This window comes from Teleopsis dalmanni, chromosome 2 (assembly GCF_002237135.1).
Source record: "Teleopsis dalmanni isolate 2A chromosome 2, ASM223713v2, whole genome shotgun sequence".
Taxonomy (NCBI): domain Eukaryota; kingdom Metazoa; phylum Arthropoda; class Insecta; order Diptera; family Diopsidae; genus Teleopsis; species Teleopsis dalmanni.
Window position 1 is genome coordinate 158530117 of NC_051847.1, and position 21520 is coordinate 158551636.

The 21520-nt window shown below is 30.4% G+C and overlaps 2 protein-coding genes across 7 annotated transcripts; both read right to left on the reverse strand.

Moving 5' to 3' along the window:
• Positions 1-2431: 2431 nt before the first annotated feature.
• On the reverse strand, positions 2432-15912 carry LOC119679822 (jmjC domain-containing histone demethylation protein 1). 6 transcript variants are annotated; one of them, XR_005252435.1, is made up of 10 exons: positions 15801-15912; positions 14463-14843; positions 10380-10540; positions 9698-10317; positions 8915-9619; positions 8187-8854; positions 6992-8123; positions 3015-3434; positions 2931-2962; positions 2432-2852 (listed from the first exon to the last, which is right to left on the reverse strand). XR_005252435.1 is itself a non-coding variant. In XM_038092388.1 (8 exons), exons 2-8 carry the CDS (start codon positions 14517-14519, stop codon positions 3361-3363), a joined length of 3417 nt encoding a protein of 1138 aa, XP_037948316.1. In that variant the 5' UTR covers positions 14520-14843; positions 15801-15912; the 3' UTR covers positions 2432-3360. The 6 variants fall into 6 exon arrangements, 3 of the variants coding, with proteins under 3 accessions (XP_037948316.1, XP_037948315.1, XP_037948314.1); XR_005252433.1 differs by having other exon boundaries at positions 2432-2962; XR_005252434.1 differs by having other exon boundaries at positions 2931-3434.
• A 4133-nt stretch (positions 15913-20045) lies between these two features.
• On the reverse strand, positions 20046-21520 carry LOC119679826. Its single transcript, XM_038092394.1, has 3 exons — positions 21345-21520; positions 21034-21261; positions 20046-20983 (listed from the first exon to the last, which is right to left on the reverse strand). Exons 1-3 carry the CDS (start codon positions 21350-21352, stop codon positions 20452-20454), a joined length of 768 nt encoding a protein of 255 aa, XP_037948322.1. The 5' UTR covers positions 21353-21520; the 3' UTR covers positions 20046-20451.

The following is a 21520-nucleotide window of genomic DNA, read 5'->3' on the forward strand; positions in this document are numbered from 1 at the left end:
GTTCTTTCTTACAATCATTATTTAAACCACAATTTATTTTAATTCAAAAAAGTAAAAATTTTAAAATTATGAGAACAATTGTATTGATGACGAATATTTTTTTTATATTTTCAAAATTAAAATTGATAAAAATCTTGTAATTTAAATTTTGTACACCACTTACATTTACAAATTACACTTACAAATTTGCAACATCAATGTTGTATAGTATATTACGGCAATTTAATAAAATAGATTTATTTTATCTATTTTATATAGTATATGAACACAAAAAGAAAATAATTAATTATAATACTTAAATTTTTAGATTTTAAATATGAATTTTATTCATCATCTCATTTTTATATTTTTAGGCTAATTGTAACATTTACTTTATTTTTATTTGACACTAAATTAAATTAAAATTGAAAACATAATAATTACTCAGTGACAATTTTTAATTATTTGCGCGTAAATCTCCAACTAGGAACGCCAATGTATACATCAGAGCACTGCAACGAGTCGTAATTTTAACACGCAGAGTACACTCATAAAGAACCAAATATAAATGCGTATAAATATTTTTCTCACACACTACTTATATGTATTCACATTCGCCTTAGGATTGATTCATAAGTATATTTGTAAACAAATGCCGGTGCTAATGAATCGGCTTCACAAGAATGCATACACATTTCTAAGTAGAGTAACATAAATCGCAAATAATTCACGAGTCATAGCACATACTTAAGTAAGTATGAATATACTCATCGAAAATGAATTACTCGATCAGTTGTAGCATTCGTATAAATTTTGTAAGTGCTATTTTTTGTTTAGCAAAAAATTTGTGTGTTTAGTTTTATACTTTTGCCATAAAATGTTGTTGTTAGCATTATAAATACATTTTTTTTGTTTGTGCTCTTGAATATTATGTGTGCATTAAATTAGGTGTTGTTTTAGTAGGAAATTAAATGCACAGTAAACAACAACAAGCCAATTTTTCCCCGACAGAGACGTAATACTCCTGAATAATTCATAAATCATCTACATCATTTTTATGTCGAATGTCAGTGTTTATGAATATAATAGGAGCAGAGTATAGATAGTTCTAAGTGCTGTTAGTTGTATGTATCAGATGGAGTTGAATATACAAAAAAAAAAAGAGTCATTATGCATATAAATGAAATACGTCAATATTTCGGGTGTTGAGAACTCATTGCAGTTCTCTGGTATACATCCTCATAATAATATTTGTATTATTCGATATTTGTATATAAATTAATAAATAACTAATAATTATAATTTGATGTTCGATGATTGATAAGCCGATTAAGATAAATTAAATTTAAAAAATATACACCCATAAAACATTTAAATTAAAAAATATTTAAATATTAATTTAATATTACTTTTTATTACATTGCACCAAAAGCAAAAATGTTTTGTAAACAATGAGCATCCAATACTTAATGGGCCTATTTACACTAGCATGAACGTAAGATGAACTTGACGACAACATGAACTAACAGTTAAGTTTACACTATCATGGACTGTCATGAAGTGTGAAATTTGTTTCGTTTTGTGTAAACACATAAAACTCTTGTGTGTAGTAGTGCATAGGTCAGAAACCCAAAAAACCAAAATATAACATTGTATATCGGTTTTCATGTTCATCTTCATGATAGTGTAAAAAGGCCTAATCGCTTATTTCAAATAGCCAACTCTACACGAACCTCCGAATTGGTGAATTTTCTGTGCTCAAGGATTAAGTTAGACCAACTATGTCACCACAAGGTTAATCTGTAGCTAGAGCTATGCAGATACTTTACCGTAAATACGATAATAATCCTTTGGATAGCAAAAATAAATTGTAAGGAAAAACAAAAAAGTCTATATAATATCACATTTTATATTCTGTATTAAATTACCATATATACTGTAAACAAATATGTAGTGACAACAAAAATAAAAATTCAAATTTGGATATATAAAATAAGTTAAATTTTAAACAATTAATTGCATTATATTACAACTAACCTAAAAATATAGGAGCAGTGTCTCACTCTAATGAGAAGATGATTTATAGTTTACAATAAAGTATAAGTATTACGTATAAAGCATACATGCAGTACATGAGAATATAATAGTTAAAATCTTAATATTTTCAAACTTATCGAATTGATTTTTTTGTACCTAATGGAAAGTATTGTGATATATTGTACATTTTTAAAAAGAAATGTTTTCTGTATAATATTTATATATATACCATACATATAGAAAATTTTGTATATGTACATATACATATATATCTGGAAAGGAAAAAATATTGTTCATTGTTTGTTAATATTGTAACAAAATTTAGAAATCTAACTTTCTATTAAATGCAAATTAAAATAATAAATATTATATTCGATATTATGCAAATGCTGTTAATTTAAGACATATAATTTAAGAGATAGATTTTAATTGATAATAATTCTCTTTTATCAAATTGCAGTAAGAATCAAATCCAAAAACTGTTTTTAACGTAAATGTTAAAATATATATTAAATGTAAACAATAATTATGGGTATATCTACACTTTAGATATCTTATAAAATTCAATGACATATATGACCACTAATATAAGGATATTCAGATGTGTTCTATAACTCATTATTACTATTAAATTATAATAATATTATTACTAAATTTTTTATTATGAAATTACAATGTTATTGAGATAATGTAGTACATAAGCATTAGATGTGATCATTTTTTTAAGTATTCGTTACATCAGTCAATTCTTTTTATTGCACAAAACTTTAATTTTTGAATTAATTTTAATAAGAACGATTATATCTCATATCGTTACCTTTCCTTGTCGCTAATACCTGCAATTTGTGCCAATTATTCATTATTTTCGTGAGTGGATTTTAGCATCTTTCAAAAATATATATTTTTGATATTACCTTTCAACATAATAGCTCACATATGGTTGACTCTGTGATTGAAAAAAATTTAGATCTATTAAGAATCTTATACAGTATGCGTACACAGTGCAGAATAGTATGTTAGGTAATTAATTTAATAAGGTCGTAATGAATCCTCATAAGACTAAAGCAAAGAAGTCATAAAAAATGTGATTAGACGTCTCATCCTATTCCAGACACATAAGACATTCTGCCACTTTGAACAGACCTTGTCAGTTAGTAACAAGAATATACAATTTGCATCCACTGGTCACATAAATTTTTGACTATAAATATATTATTAATAATAAAAAATTTTAAATATGTATTTACCGATAACAAAACCGTTGTCATACATAATTGTGTCCAAAATCGAATGTTTGAATTTTATGTGTTAGATTTCTTTAACATTAAAAATAGTGTCTGTTGTTTACTGTCTATTGTCAATAGACAATTGAAAAATTTCTATCGTTGATAGACAGAACCGAATTTTGGTGCTGTAAACTGCAAACGGATAGAAATTATTTTATCAGCAGTAGATAGATTTGTCTGTTGCGTTTAAGCAGTAGAAGTTCAAACGCAATAGACAAAAAAATGGTGTTGCAACGCTTAATACAAATCTGTTAAATATTTTACACAATCAATTTACCATATAAATTTAATATTATATTTGTTTATTTCATAATACGAAATTTGTCTACCTATCGACTCAGTAGACAAATGTCTATTATCTACCAAGAGGCATTCTATAATAGGTACTAATGTCTATGCAAACGCTTTATTACAAACATTTTTTGGATACAATTATTCTTCTGCTTTGTAAGTTCTGTTAACTGGCATATTCTTATATTTTCTTCGCGTTTTTGGTAGCTAACTTTGATTTGTGTTTATTTAAATATATATATTAAAGTTTAACTAGGCACGCACTGTAAACGTGGGTAGCAGAGTATAGAGTTCTTCCAGAAATGAAAAACAAAAATTTAACAAAGACAAAACTTAAGCCCTATGCATTACTCGTAAACACAGACAACATCCACCGAGAGTGAGAGTTGTTGATATCGCAATTAATTGAGTGAACAGCATTAAATACCTTAGTCAGGCTCTCCGAAAACTCTTCAAAGTGCCATGGTACATCCGCACGAATGACATACTAAGAGACCTTAGAATAGAATTAGTCAGTGAGATGGGTGGGACTTTGCAGAAACCCCCAGCTATCAAAGAGTAAAAGTGCTCAGATGCATTAACTCGGAAAAGGCTCAACATTAGGGCATATATGCATTGCAACCTATTCAATGTGTGACTTTATTAATATTAACCTTAAGCAATAATGGGTCTTTTGCATAGAAAAAAAAAAGAGTTCTTGCTTGATCTCATACTCAGAATTTGCTTAAGATGGTATGCATAAAAATTTTGTGCCTGTGCTTGTGCTCGCAGAAAAGAGTTAAATAAATTCTCAATTTTATTGATTGAACTTTTGTTGAAAAGCTTATTGTGAGTAATTGGTAGGTTTCGTATGCATAAAAATCAAGTTTCTTGATTTTTTGTGAACAGTTGCTTCGAAAAAGTTAAGCTGCTGTTTTTGTGCTCACATTTGCTGCGTTGTTACTTTAAAAATATTTCTCACAAGAGGTCGGAGTTTTGTTTAGAGTTTTAAATAATTTTCAAAAGAAAATAACTTAGTTTCTAATTAAAATACAAACAATAAATTAAAAAAAAAAACAAATAATGGCAGAATTTTTGAATGTGAAATTAAAAATAAAAATTATTAGCAGCGTTTAACTATAACAAATATTTACAATAATAAAAAGCTGTATACATTTTCAAAGGAAAACATTCAATGGCTAGTAGAAGTGAGTTGCAACCAAATTTTTTAGCAGTTACTTGCTTTCAATTTCGATGCCACTAACTTCTTTGTACTCTTTTTTTAAATTAGTAATGGCTTCAATTTTTTTAATTTTAAGTATTGGCAGTTACGATTTTTAAAATAAAATCTGATAATTATGAATTTAGTCTGTCAAAAAAATACCAAATCATCATTTTTCATTTCACACATTTTTAATTCTTAATTCAATTTTTTGCATAAAATAAAACACTTGAATTCAAATTCGAATTTTAACTGAAAATGAATGAAAGCATTTGCAATAACAAATAAGAAACTTTTTACCATGAAATTACAATAACAAATGCATATGAAACCTTTGAGCATTATCTCGCTTAGATTGAGTTGAGTTCAAGCTTCTTAATCTCATTTTTCTGCATACCAAAATCAACTTGAGATTGAGGTTTTGGTGAAACTCTGAAAGTTGAGATCAAGCTTACTATGCTTTGCTCGAAGCAAGAACTCATTTTTATGCATAAGACCCAATAACGTTGTTTTAATTTTGTAAGGCCGCTTAAACAGGATGTATTTTATATATGATGGGCAGGATGGGTAATGTAGGCAGGATCTACTTAAACAGATATCTATATTGTGCTTTGTCGTGTTTTTTCAATCGAACTTGTTCTTTTTCCTTATTTACTGAGCATCCACATTTGCTAAAATTTGGCAAGATTATATAGATCTGCAAATACTTAATATTTTTGAATTCTTTCTATTAACTTAAACCATGTCAAATTCTAGACAGTACAGATTCTGCATATTTTTTGTGCCATATTTCTGAATATATGTTTTTGTATGTACATATATATTATTCAATGAAATCGAAAAAAAAATTGATTTAGTGATTTCTGTCTATTAATATACAATTATTAGCCTATGAGTGGCTCAGACGTGCTCGGTATTTAGAGAAGTAATCAAATTTTAATCGAATTTTAACATCCGTTTTCACGAAATAAACTATATTCCTTATATAAACTATTGTTTTCAATATAGAGGTATTTCGAGCAGTATTAAATTACAACAATAAAATTTCATTATTTTATTAATTAATTGAATTCTGTATGGTCACAGTTGTTTCGAGTATTGCCAAATACCCATTAGCAGTGGTCTTAGAATTATTTCTTGTATTTAATTATTCGTAAATAATTTTTCGAGACTGTAGCCTATCAAATTTAAAGCTCAGAGTCAGTGTTCATTAGCCAACTGACCCAAATCTGTTTTAAACTTTTATGTTCGCACATTTTTCTGGAGTTTTGTTAATTTGCTGTGAAAGTTCATCAACAAATTTACTTGCTGTGTTATATTAGAACGAAATCATAAACAAGCCTGATTATTGCATGATCAAATTATAAAAAATTAAAGCATTTTTTACTTCTTTTCTACGGTTAAGAGTGGCATAAGAGTAGACCATCTTTTTACTCTGCTTTGCGTTACATATATTGGACCAGTTTATTGGACCTTTTAAGAGAATTTATATATATCAGACATTCGGAAGACACAATTTTGTATTCTGTCATTATTGACTCCATAATGTGACCAAAAAGAGCTATTACAGTAAATACGGTTAATTTCTCTATTTTTATAATTGGCACAGTTTAACACATTTATACACAAGTGTAACAGGTCTTACTAAACAACACAAATTTTCATTATTTCAATTCGAAATTTCGAAGATTTACCAAAAGCTGTGATCATGATCGTGTGTTTTTTAGGAAGACCGAAAATGTATGGTATAAAATCGTTTAGACTAAATTTATGTTAAGAGTTTAAATAGTATTAGAATTAGTATTATTCTATTTGATAATGCTTAAGAAAAATACAATTTGGCGCAAATTTTCCAACAAGTATAAAACTTAAACGTTTCACACGAATTCTTGTAACGAATCTGTTTCATTTCAATTTAAAAATATTTAGTGCCAATTATTTTCAATCGTTAAAACCTTATAATTTGAATTTTGTGTACGCCTCTGTTCTACTAACTTTATATCTTTGACACACAAATCGTGCTTTGATTTAGCAGCGAATTTTATTACAGCTTGAGTGGACACTTGCGGAACATGACGTAAATCTAGCCAAACAAGTTGATCACATTTAGACAAATATTCAAGTGAAGACTCTGAAACTAATCGACAGGCACTTAGATTAAGCTCAACTAAATTAGCTATCGCAGTTGATGAAGTACCTATTTGAGCTACACCAGCATCAGTAATACGCTGACATGATGATAGATCTAAATGCTGCAAATGTGGTAAAGCTTGCGTAATGTAACGCAATGCTACATCTGATATATCAGTTCCTGCTAATTTTAAAATTTTTAAATCACGTAAACGAGTTTTAGAATTTGTTAAACCTGGCCTGGAATCCTTAGGTGGTGAGAGTATATCTCGTATTGCGGCATCATTTAGACCACGAACAAAACTTAAATCTAATATTTGTAACGGCGGGCAGAGGCAAGTGTGGAGAGCAAACACTGCTTGTATTGGACAATTTTGAAGTGAGAGATTTTTGAGAGCAGGTAGACGTGCAATTATCCACGCTAATTGTCTTTTAGCAATTTGTGTCCAGTCTAAAATTAAATGTTCTGGTTGACGTCGTACTATTGCGGTAAGTAATGAAGCAGATAATTTATGTTCAGCACAATTCATTGTTTTCCAAAGATCTGGGTCCACCGCTACATTCGACCAAGATTTGCAAACAGAACAACATGCTACTAAAGTTTCTTGTGGAAGATAACGAAATATAATTTTTAATAATGTTGCATCTAAAGCTAAATTTGATGAAGAGGAATGATTGCTATTAGATCCACTGCAAGAAGCATTGTGATGTCCCGCAGGTCTTACCACATACTGTGGTTTTTTTAAAACGCGTGTGGAAGAATTTAACATTTGTTGGGCTAGTTGAGATCTTATAGAATTTTTTTTACGTGAAATTTGACCACCTATATTAACCCCACTCGTATTGCAATCGATTGAAGCGCTAGCATCGACACTATCTTGCATACTACTGCAGATACTTAAACCGTCATCACTTCTTCGTCTTTTAATTTTATCACCAGATACACCAGGAGATGAAGTTTCTTCGTAATGTCGATCAGATTTTCCATCCAAATTATGATGACGTTTTGTTCCATGTTTCCAATTTATCAAATTTGACCCTGTTTCCATTTCTGACTCACTAGTAAAAACAAACTCGTTATATTGACTTATAGGCGGAGGCAATTGATTACTATCAAATTCATTTGCTCCTAGATTACTTCCACCTACAGAAGTTCTTCTTACTTCTGATGATTTTTGACGAGCGCGAAAATGTCGAGGCTGTAAAATTATTTATATTCAAAAATTATAGTATAAAATATGTAATTTTATATATAATTCTACCTTATAGTCATTATTTTTGCCAGATCGACAACAACTTGGGCATTCCCAGCTATTTGGTAAATCTTCATTGACAATTCCCTTGGTATCAGAAATTTCCTCTGTATCCTTAAGTTTGGACAAGGCGCAATCTGGATGTGCAATTTCATAACACACCGAACATTCCATAAGCGCAGACGGCCCCTCAACAGATCCTAATTGTTTCGTTTGAGGCGAAATAGGTGTCTGTCGCCAACCATCTAAATGGCAAAAAACACATTGTGCTGTAACAGGCAACATCGGTGATAAGCATTGACGCATCATACAGGTTTGTTTAGCTCGTCCAGGTCCTCCAAATTTCACCATATCTAAGCAAAAACTACATTCCCCACAATCAGAGCGCTGACATGCAGCACAAACCTTACAGCGGGTACGACGTCGACGTGGTTGACCTGTACCTGTCACATTTGCTGATAATTTTGAATCACAAGATTGAAAACAGTTTTCGCTGGAACTCATATTTTGCCCCAATACATTGAAGATTTGTGTAGAGTTGTTGAAACCAGAACATGTAGCAATAACACTTACAGTATTATTAGTAGAAGTGGCTGCTGCAGCAACTGCATTTGCGAGATGCATCTTTTTCGGTGGACGATATTTTAAACTATCAGTGGGCGACACAAATGTTGCAACTACAATTCATAAAATTAGAATATATTATAGATATAGATGAGTAAAGACATATTTTTTACCTGATTGAATACCATTTGTACCACACTCCTTTTTAATTTCGTCTACTACAGTACTACCATCGCCAAAGTATTCACTTTTGTTATCTGTAGATTCCGTAGTATTCGCAGACTCTAATTGTTGTATTTCACGATTTAATTCAGCGTTTTTACGAGCAATTTCTTGTTTTATTTCTTGCTTAACTTTTGAACGCTCATATATATAAAATGGAGGATACATTTCGCATTGGGGTTGCAATACTGATACACCAGTTACTGCTAACTCCGGCTTATCCTTGCAGTGACGCTCAACTAACGTACGGACATCTTTAATTAAAGCCACGGGATCCCGCACTAAATCAGGCACATTTTTCTTCTGTGGTGGTAAATCGTATAAATATGTTACTATTTCTTTTAAACCAAAAAGCTCATAATGTGTAAGATTAATATGTGGACGTGCTTCCAATTCAATATCGCTAACAGATTCCTCACCATCCAAATGAGCATGTCCTAATAACGTATACACATAACGTGCTAAAACATACCACAGCATCTCAGTGAAAAAAGGATATCTAAATTTTTGTGGAACTTTTGTTGAATCTTCAACTTGTGCTGTCTTTAACTGTTTCACTATTCCAAAAGAATGAAGAAAATTGCCACCAAAAACTAATGACTCGCTTGGGGTGTAAACAGCATGTATCCAGCCCGTGGGAATAAAAAATGTGTTACCTATAATATTTAAAAATATTTAACAATTTTGCAATATCTTCAAATTATACATTTTATGTATGTATTTTAAATACAAACCGGCTGTTAAATAAACTCTAGCACACTTTTCGACTGTATCACCAAAAAATATATCTGACTGCTTGCCGGATAAAACCCACTTTTCATACAGTTGTAAATTTTTCTCTGAAGGTGGTATCAACCAAAAGACCTTGCTTCCTTTTAATATATGATACCAAACACTAGTACCTCCGAAATCAATATGAAAGTCAGTGTAGCAATTCTTCACTGACATTAAACAGTATTTTTGTACTTTTGGATACATCATTTCTCCTATAACATTTGTACCTTCTTTTTGAGCATCTTTTAATTGTTTTGGCCAAACAACATCTACCCAATCGATTTGTCTCACAATCTCAGGACTCTGTATGTATTTGGCTAATCGTGTATGAGAAAACTCTAATGATATGACATTAAGTAGTAGATCTTTTTGTGGATTATCGTAATAATGTTGCCATTCTTTCATTGTCATTTGTAAATTTTTCTGTGTATTCACATCCATTACATCAAGTATTCGACGAGAACCAACGCAAAGTCTAACATCATTTACTGTAAATTCATTTGCATCTGGCATTCGCAAACCCAACCCAGTTTTCTCACGAAATAATAAGGGTACGTTAAAGCCATGTTGTTGCAAAAACCTACAGTCATAATTGAATTACTCTTTGAGATTTATTACATTATAAAAAGGTTTTATACATACGCAACATTTAAATCACATCCTCGCATTTCACGCACCATACCAGATTGTGCAAATTTTGACGACTCAAGTTTCTCAGCAACACTGAACCCACGAGCCCCTTCCATATCATCGTCACCTATGGCCCATTCTTCTAAATAGAGTTTGCGCTGTTTTCGTTCACGCTAAAAATACGATTTTTGTTTTTAACAGGATGATATAAGATGATCATATTTTATAATAAATAAATATATATACTACATATACGTATTAATTAGATTGGCAATAGATCTAAGATTAAGTTATTTGGTCTCTAGTTTTACTTCAACGAAAAGATGTGTAAAGAATATATATTTGGTTCCACTGTCGGATAGTTCTACCCTCATAAAAAAACTTCGACACTACCCTCTAAAGACATTGATGTATACGCGAATTGAAAGCACATCTAATACTCTATGCATATCACTGCAAAAGAAGTGAATAATTATCATCATTGTGACGCTGCCATAGAAAAGGTCACAAAATATTAAGCTAATATGCTGTAAGTTGCGATGCATACTGAACGCTAATTCGAAATTTGTACAAATATGCATAATAAAAAAAGCATATACTATTGCTAACAAATATTAATTTTGAACAGTCCTAAATGATCCATATGATTTATGTATATTACGGATTTTATTCTCTATTCACCGAAATGCTAAATTTCTTTTCTTTTGTGCAGGTGTTTTGTTCAGTGCAAGATTTTATGCAGTCATTCATAAAATTTCGGTTTCGAAAAAAAATGATAAGTTTCAATTCGATTTAACGTTCTTTAACGCTCATGTATCCTGAGTTGACATGGCAATTTCAGCTAAACATGCGAGATAACATGCGACTCTCTCATAGACAGATCATTTGTGGATCTTAGAGGTACGGTCGGAAGTCAGGAAATTTAAACAAGGTATCCCCCAATGAGTGTTCTTTCAGCGATGTTATTTCATATTTATATATCCAAACTCCCGCACTCATTAGAGTGAATCAGAGTCATAACGTATATCATAACGATTGTACAATTTTAGCCACGGGCCAAAACCCTTCCTTATGGTGCAACATGTGGTACAGCATGTGGGCACTATGTGGTCTCATTCTTTGATAATAGAACTGTTCCCGTATTACCAACTAAATCTTCCGCCACCCTATTTACTTCCTAGACTAAAGAGGCATCTTTGACTCTGTCCATTAACATCGATGAATACAGGACTACTACGTCCACCAAACCGAAAATCCTGAGAGTCGTACTGGACAGCATGTTGACCTTTTCTGCACATGTTACGGCGATACTCTTGCAGGTTGGAAAAGACAAAAAAACACATACAAAGCAATAGGCCGTCCTATTGCAGCCTATGCAGCTGAAGTTTGGATCCCACAAAGCTACGAGAAGCAATGGAATAACATACATTATCTTCTATTGGTGTGCAATTATTTTATGGATTCCTTTTTACGTTCGACGTAAATGATCAAGACAAGAGTGCATCGATCAACTTACCTACTTCTACATTTAGTGATGAAGCTCCATCCTTTGCCTCTGTATAACACTGGTACAATAATTTTAATGGTGACCGCAGGTCGCTCACTGACGAAATTCATGAAGGTCGTCCAAAATCAGTTGTTGTGCCAGAAAACATTGATGCTGTGCAAAAACTGATAGTGCACGATCGTCATGTGACATATTGTGAAATTAAGGGAACCTTAGGCATTATTTCCACCAGCATATATAAAATGTTGCATGATTATTTAGGCATGAGAAAGGTTTATACTCGTTGGATCTCCATCCCCCATCATGTGACAAAATCTCAGAAAGATGCTCGTGTGGATTAGTGCACACAAATGCTAAAGTACAATGGTTATGCTTCATCTTGTTCCCGAATGTCAGGAATAAATTGCATGGACAACTATTTTTGTCGGCGAAAAAGGCCGTTGTTGAATTTAAAAACTATGTTTTTAAGGTATCTGAAGAGGATTGGAAAAAATGCTTTGAGAAATTGTTCGAACGCGTTTAAAAAAACATAAATAATAACTCTCGTAATTATAAAATATATATATACGACGTGTTGACTTCGGAGTAACTATTGATTGTTCTTGATCAAGTGACTGCGGATGCTCTACCGTCGACACAGATTACGATTGGTTTCTAATGATGATATCACATCGAAAACACCAAAAGCTTCGGCTAATGTGGACAAACTTCTCGACTGTTCTAAAGGTGCGTAATTGATTGGTATGAGCTCAGATTACCTTTCCGTTTTCCAATCTAAAATTGTACATCACTTTTCTAAGAAGTTCAATAATAGATGTATTCTTTTGACATGAATACTCATATAGAACACGTGTCGCTTAAAAATTAACATACAAAGCAAAGACAAAGTTCGCAAAAACAAGTTCATTTTACTGAAAATTCTTAACTAATATGCCTTTCGCACTACACTGATGGCAAATCTTAAAACTGATCTATTGTGAATGATTTTTGGAAGAAAATGGAAAACTCCAATCAGCTGTTTAATTTAAAAAAGTAATTTTTTTAATAAAATTTGTGAAAACGACTAACAGGTTAGTAATTATAAAGTTCATTAGTTATTAAAGAATTTTCAATTTCTGTGGTCATTAAAAAGCGCAATACATAAATAATTACAAAACACAATCGTTGAAATAAAAGCAAAAACTTATAGACCATTACAAGAAAAATAAAACAGTGCTATATATACTGCTTTTTTAGCATTAACTGCTAATGTTAGAAGTTTGAAAATTATTTAAACGAATTTATTCTCGATCTCATATTACCTATGTGTATATTTATATAAAAAAACTTTTTTATAAAATTCAACAGCAAATTTGTTTTATTTGTTATATGTTTACTGGTTTTGGCAGTGATGCCAAGTTATTCTTAAGCACCAGGAGTTCTTCTATTGGAGCATTTATGTTAAAAGAATACACCTAATAAATAATAGGGTTATTCAGGCAACTGATTTGTTGCTTAGTTGATTCAAAAATTTCATATAAAAAAAATTTAGCATTTTGATGTTAGCGAAACATATGTTAACAGTAAAATACTCATATATTCGTAAATTTATATATCATTAAAAACTATCATACAATTCATCATATAACTAAAATTGCAAACGTGTCATATATCAAGAAGCAGAATATTCAATTTTTAAATTTTTAATTATATTTTAACCCTTTACAAATTATAATTTTACTGAATTTTATTTCTTAATTTATGTTATTATTTTTGCATTTTGTTTTTAAGACAACCTATGCTTATAGCGCTCACACTTGGTTCTGGCAGCACTATTAATCATATTTTCACTAATCTGAGAATCTCCGAAATAGTTGATTCTCTGCTTAGTATCATTTTTGTATGCAAATTTTTGTTGTAATCAACTATTAAGCAATTTATCAGTTGCCTGAATACCCCTTATATAAAAACAAAGCAAAATGATTTTACTAAAAGAGATAATAATAAAAGTCTTATGATATTGTGTAATAAGTTACAAAATAATATTTCTAAAGAATTATTTTAATAAGTCTGGCAACTCTACTAAATAAAATGTAAATAGCATAAATAAAATAAAAACATACCAAACTACATTTTTGTCAATTTTAACATAAAGAGCAACATTAAAGATTAGTTGAAATCGAGCGATAGTGAAGGGTGAGTGATACGAGTTCGCATTCAATGTAGCCATTGCGGCAAGTGTTCTGCACGTCTTTGGCTACAATGCATTAATCACTGTTCGAACATATATTAACACATTATACAAAATTATTACTTTATACTTAAAATTACTAATTTAGAATTTCTTTTTGAATTGGGTATTAATTTAATAGGAATTCATCCAGCGATTTGGAGTTCTCACAGTTGAAGTGGTTGGACACATCCCATTAATTGTGTTACTAAGATTAAAGATTGGATATATAAGATCAACAATTAAGTATAGAATATATAAAGTAAAATACAATAATTCATACAACTCTTGTAACTTATACGAGAAAAACAGTAACAGTAACTAATAGGAATTCATCCGCAAATTTATTATATATTTCAATTAATTTCACTTCACTTACCAATTGGCGACGTTGACCACCTTTTTGAATTTTTCCAGTGGAACCCGCTTCGGTCATAACCAAAATCTATGTAATATTTCAAAGATTTATATTGTTTGAATTTTTATTGTTTTAAGTATAAGTGCCACGGCACACGGTAGTTTACGGCACAGTATTGCCTATATAATGATGTTTATTTATTTTGAAAATGATTCGCGTGAATTCATTTAAATATCTAAATGTGTGCTATCAATTTTTTAATAGATATGATGCGAAGTTTTTAATTCTCAATATAACATTAAACTCCAACACTTAATGTTTTGGGTTGCCAGGTCCAATTTGAATTAAAAATTAACTATTTACTTTTGCAACATTTACTTTTGTTATTTAATAATCATATTTCTGTGAAGTTTAAAAAGAAAAAACAAGATATTATGCTATATATATACCTTCTTAAACTTATTTATTGTAATGTAGTTTCCACATTTTTAAAATAAATTGTAAAGTCCCTGATTTCGGTAACTTGAATGAATTACTTTGTAATTATTTTACTCTATATTAAAATTGAAAATTTCAAGAAAAAATTATTCTCATCGCGTAACAACTTTTAATTGAGCACATCCTTTTGGCGGTTTACTCATCATAACATGTATGTAGATCGTAAAAGCATTAATTGGAATTATAATAGTTGTCAACCCTAGATATCGAGAGAAAACAATAACTAATTAAAGAGCATTTAAAAGTATTGCTGAGAAGGTACTATAAGAATTTTGTATTAAGACTATTCTTTAAATCTAATAGAATATTAAAATTTGGAAATGATTTAAGATTATATGAACTACATGAAAACTTTAACAGCTAAACTAATATTGAGATTTCACAAAAAAGTATGCGTTCATATAATATTTTGCACCTCAACAATTCACATCATAGCACATTTTTCACATTTCACAGGTCAACGAAAATTCTTCGCGTCAGTAAAGCTAGAACGTTGATCGAAATCATGTTTTTTTGTTGTGTCTGCCATTTTGGTCGAAGCACCTTGGCGTTACAGTGAATTTTATTTTTTATTCAACTCGAATACTAGAGGCACAGGACTTCGTTTATCTCAAATACAAACGAGAAACACAGAATATTTTTATGTTTGGAAGTTAAATATTATAATTTATTTGAACTATATTTTTAATATTAAAATTTCCATAATTTGTTAAATTTCAAATTTATCTACGGAAACACATTTTAAGAGCATAATTTTTATTATTTTTGCTAATACACCAGTCATTTCATGGGAATATGTTCACTTCTTTTTGTAATATGTTTTTCACTTTTTTAATAAAATAATAAACATTTAATTTTAACCGTATTGGAAGTTAGATTCCTTCTACTTTTCTCTTCTTCGTAATAATTTTAGCTTGGTGCAACAAAATAGATTTAACAACACGTCCACACCTTTCAATGACACTCGCACAACGAAATTGAAATTTAATGAGAAAAAATGATAGAGCATAGCAAAGCTTGAACCAAAGAACACAGAATTTTAATCACCCAGTACATAGTAGTAAACCAGGGTTTCAGGCAACATTTTTGATGCTTTGTAGTTTTTAGGTAATTGAATATAAAATTTTTACAAGGTTTTTAGTTTTTTAAAAAATTGTTAATACTTTGAATTTTTTAAGTTCTAATTATAAATTAGAAGCATTAACATAAAATAAAATATATTTTAAATTGCACAAATAAATTGCAGGAAAAAAACATATAGTAGGTCTGTTCCACGAGCTTGTAGAAAAACTTACATTAAGACCGAAAAGTTTTCGGAAATTCTCATTTAAAATTCGCGCGCTGTATATTTTTCGATATTTTAAGTTTATGTAGTTTGGCAGCAATTAAGGACAATTACTATGCAAAAAATGAGAGCGATCTGTCAGACAGTTCGTTTACGGCAGCTGTTGAAACCAGTTCACCTCAGTAGTGCGTTGCGAAAAAAACAATGGAAAAAAATATTGAACAAAGAGTTTGCATCAAATTTTGTGTTTCGAACGAAATTTCGTGTGCAGAATCGTTGCGAATGCTACAAAAGGCTTATGGGGAATCAGTTTTATCGAAAACTCAAGTTTATGAGTGGTACAAAGCTTTTCAGGACGGTCGTACGACCGTCAAAGACATTTCGCAACGCACTACTGAGGTGAACTGGTTTCAACAGCTGCCGTAAACGAACTGTCTGACAGATCGCGCTCATTTTTGGCATAGTAAATAAGGACAGTGCTGCCAAACTACATAAACTTAAAATATCGAAAAATATACAGCGCGCGAATTTTAAATGAGAATTTCCGAAAACTTTTCAGTCTTAATGTAAGCAAAACACAAGTAAAGTACAAACTGAGAGTGTAACACAAATAAATTGCCAAATTACACTCTTTATACAGATTTTCATGGTACATCTTAGTGTAAAATCTGATGAGAACACCAGTGCCGCGCAAAAAAACAAAACAAAAATTTAAATTCAAACCAAAACTGTTGATTCATACATCACACAAATTTACTTGAAATAAAAAGTACGAATAAAGTCTATGTAGCATTTTCAAATTTCGACAAAGATGTTACGCTCTCTCAGATGCACTTCTTTACTCGAAAACTTGCTGATGGATCGCACTTGTGTATACACAGTGTTACTCAAAGTTACTACGAGTAGCTCGTGGAACAGACCTAGTATGTATTGTTTATAAATTCAGTTGAATATTTTGTTACACCATTGACAAACTAGAGAAATAAATTATTATTAGGCACCTTCCTTAAATAATAAGTATGACCATCATGCAAATTACTGGAACTCTACGTCCCACCCCAACAAAAGTTTTTTTTTTCGCTTTTCTTCATTAGATTACTTCTAGGCTTCTGGTAAAAACGCAAGCTAAATTAGTGGCAACCAGACTCAATGCTCTTTTCTGCTGGTCTATAATTGATATAATTGATATCATACTGAATTAGGATTTGTCAGTCCCTATCTCAGTGTACTACATTTGCACTTACTGAAACCTCGATACAGAGATCGAATTTCTTATACCTAATAGAAATGACTGGATTTTAGATAGAGTAGTTTCTGTTAATATGGTACACATTTTCACTAACGGCTTCAAAATATACGAAAAGTCGTAAATGGCATAATTTTCTAAAACTGAATGGTTCGGAAAATAAGGAGGAATCCATATTTTAATCCAATTTTATATATGAAATATATACATATAAGAAAACACAATCAAAACGGTATTCGCTTTTGTAAAAATGAGTCAGTTCTACTTAGCAATTGTACATATATATAGAATGGTTCTGCACCTATATAGAACCAGGCTCATGTTTATAAATATACTTTATCATTTATTCTCTATATATAATAAGTGAGCGATTAACCGAACAAAAAATGTAAATTAAAAAATGTCACTGTCTTTTACACCCTTTACACAAAAAAATGTAAAATGTAATGTATATTAGGTTTGTCAAGATTTTTATGACTCACTAAAGGACATACTATAAAGTATGTATATTCTTGATCAGTTCGCATCGATGACTTTATTCAGCTCTGTCCATCTGTCAATTTCATTCAGTCGATCATTTGTTGGATTGACGAAATTTGAACCACAATATTCTACAGCTGATGTGAACACTCAACAATCATATGAGAGAATTATAAAATTTTGTTCATATTATTGAACGTATATACTTTAAATTTTGAACATAACCATAATTAATGAAATGCAGTCTCTTTATTGGCTTTGTCGAAATCAGACCAATATAACCTATGGTTGGTTGCAATGACAGGCTATCACATATTTTTTTTATTTACCTCAATTAGCGGTTAATTTAATAGGTTTTTCGTTACTGTTAGTGAAATACCTCCATAGAAATCTATTTGAACGGCAAAGTCGGGCATTCACAAAGAAATGGTTTACTTTACCTCTAAGTTTCCACAACTTCTGCAGTAAGAACTGTAGTAAACCTTGCAGTATTCACATGATCCTTTTTACAAGTTCCTAAGATATAGTTTTATAGCAGTTCTTATTAGTGTTATTATTATATATATATATATATATTATTATTTCTATATATATTATCATATAAATGAGACCCCAAACTATATTTAAAATTCATAAAATGAAATATGTATATTCATGTATCTAAGCTTCGTTAAAACCAATGCTCGTATCTCTATTTTTTTTTACTTATAATACTATTATATATTTAAATAATATTAAATATTTAAAATAAAACTATTTACGAAAGAAATTAAGTTAGATAGTTGAAATGCTCTCTTTACGAAACATATTTAGGTCAAAGATATTTTAATTATTTTATTTTCATATAAGAACTGTATCAAAAAGTTCAAACGATGGGAATAACGCAGTACTCTAACTTTAAGAAAGACGTACTTAAACCGAAAAAATATTCCATATCTTTCCAACAATTTATATCATTAAAGGCGAGTATCCAATATTTCAGCAGTCCGCGGCTCGACGGTTGAAACACCCTGCTCTAAACGATTTCCTTGGAAATTTTTAAACCAATATTAAAACTGAACCATCTTACCATAATTTTCTTAGTTGTATAAATTTTACTATTTAGTTTATTATTAATCATTTCTAATAATAATAAATCATATAAATGTTTTATATGCTACAGATATTGCAGCAATAAAAATGGACATTCGTCTAGATTGTTAATATTTTGTATTTATATAGAAAAATTTCGCTTTAATACCTTTGTTCTACCTATGGTAATGGCTGTACCAGCTGACTTATCCATTATGTTGCGAAATAGTTTCTCTGCTTTATTCAAATCCGCGGGAACAATAAAATAATGTTGAAGTCTTGAAAGAAGCCTATAGGTTCTCCTGTAGTAGATGGGATAATACTATTTCAACACTGCAATTTAAGCTCAGGGCTGGCGAAGCTAACATTTAGAGGTCTAGAGTAATTAAGCGTTACGCTAATTGGTGAGTCCTCATTAAGCACATTAAATGTGCATTAAATTTGGGTTGATTATAGCAAACCCCTCTGATCTAATAGTAGGTTAGAAAACCAGACTCAAATGTGTACGTTTTGTAGATATACGATTTCTTAGTTTGGGGCCTAGTGCAACACCAATTACTTTAGCTCACATTTATTCTACCTGAAAAGTTGATTGGTTGGCTTGCATCGAATTTGACGTAGCTAGCAGTTTAACCGAGACAGTAGCTCGGTTGAAAAATACTAGGTGTATTGAGTCCAGTTCGAATTTAATGACAACTGATATAAAGTAACCAGTTACGATTTGTCAACATGAAGTTTAATTCACTTTCATGCATCAAAGTTTGAACCATTCTCAGATATATCTTAAAGTTATGCGTTTTTCAATACTCTACTCGTTTATGGGAAATACATATATCATAACTTCCGGTACGGTTAAAATCAATGCAAATATAAACGAATTAGTAACTATTCAATACACATTTAAAAATATGAACTACTGAAAATAATGTGTAGTGTTATTTTATTTTTATTAAGAGCGATTTAATGCTTTAAAAAATGTTATCATCATTATTATTATTAATGAAAACTTCCATCATATAGATATCATCATGTGTTTATTTTTATGTTTTTATTAATAAAATTATTATTAATTGAGAAATAAGCATTATTATGTTAAATACAGCTTAAACACTTTACATACAAAATATATCTGCATCAGTCCATCATAATAATTTCCTAACAGTGCGCAATGAGTAAATTAAGGAAATACACTTCAGTCCCATTCACGCACTGTCGAAAAAGTGTGGAATAAAGAAACGATGAACGATGCTAGAAAGTGTTTCCAGTTAAAGGAAAACTTACTTGTATCACTTACGAAAATATTCATCCTTTTTAAACTACATCAATGAGTGGCATAAGCGAATTTAAATCAACTTTGCCATCAAATATAATAAAAAAAAATTTAAAATAATGAAAATATATCAAATATTTAAAATCACAATCACTTAAGTTTATAAATCTTCATCCATACTATCTGGCTTTAGATTGTTTAAGTCTACCGTAAATATATTATTATTATCAGAAAACTCAATTGGGTCTAGTATTGAATCTGCAGATTCAAAATCTTCGTCAACTGGAGAGTCAAAATCATTTTTCTTGTTAGTAAAAAGTTTGTTGTCGTTCTCAGTTGACAGTGACGAACGTAGTGCTAATGTTGATGGTGGCTTCCAAAGAACTAATGCAGTACAGGGCTTTTCATATCTATTCATTAATACTTGTGGTAAAAATGTTGAATTTTTTTGTGGCCCTTGTAGTTTTTTTAATTCATCACATACACTTATGCGATTAGCATTTTTAAGTTTTTGCTCTAGTTCTTTAGCGGTTAGTTGATAATCTTGATAGCTTAGATTTGTAAAACACTTTCCGGCAGATTTTTTCATGTTTTCACTATTGTTACTTTCGTCTTGTATATATTCACTTGAAATATGCAATCCATTAAAATGCGCTGTGAATTTTTCCTCAGATATATATTGCTTCGTTGGTCTAAATAAAACATTTTGAAAAGCGATAGAATTTCATAAAACAAAACTTACCTTGACTCAACAGGTAAGCCTGATTTACGTTTCTGATGCAGTGAAACACGATTTGTAGTTCCAGTGAATTCCATTACACCGCTATTAGCTGTAGTGCTTGTAGTGGCTAAGTTCCATGGCATTTCCTCCAAACTCCATGGTTCTCCAGAGGGAGGAGGCATTGTGTGTGCTTGAGGTGATATTGGTATGAACATGTTGTCAAATTGGTTGTACTGTTTTTGCTGTTGCCTAGTGGAATAATCATACGTTAAAAGTCTACTTTTTAAATGATAAATTACGTTAACCTTTTAATGGCATTATTATAAACTTACTTTTGCATTTTAAGTGTAATATTCTTTTCATATAGAATATAAGTTTAAAAAATATACAAATTTCGTTTTAAAACTCCCAACCCGTCTCAATATAATGTCAAAGCGAGATTGTTTATTTGTGAATTATAGAAATAACAAAATAATGCTACCAGATGCATTTACATTGAACAAATTTA

Bases quoted from the DNA above. Each gene is read 5' to 3' on its own strand.
- LOC119679822 (XM_038092386.1), bottom strand. From the start codon at position 14,519: ATGACCGAAGCGGGTTCCACTGGAAAAATTCAAAAAGGTGGTCAACGT. The intron at 9,620-9,697 runs GTTTGTATTTAA...TAAATATTATAG, and splicing joins TAGAGTTTATTTAACAGCCG to GTAACACATTTTTTATTCCC. The intron at 8,124-8,186 runs GTAGAATTATAT...ATAATTTTACAG, and splicing joins GCAAAAATAATGACTATAAG to CCTCGACATTTTCGCGCTCG.
- LOC119679826 (XM_038092394.1), bottom strand. The intron at 20,984-21,033 runs GTAAGTTTTGTT...TGTTTTATTTAG, and splicing joins GGCTTACCTGTTGAGTCAAG to ACCAACGAAGCAATATATAT.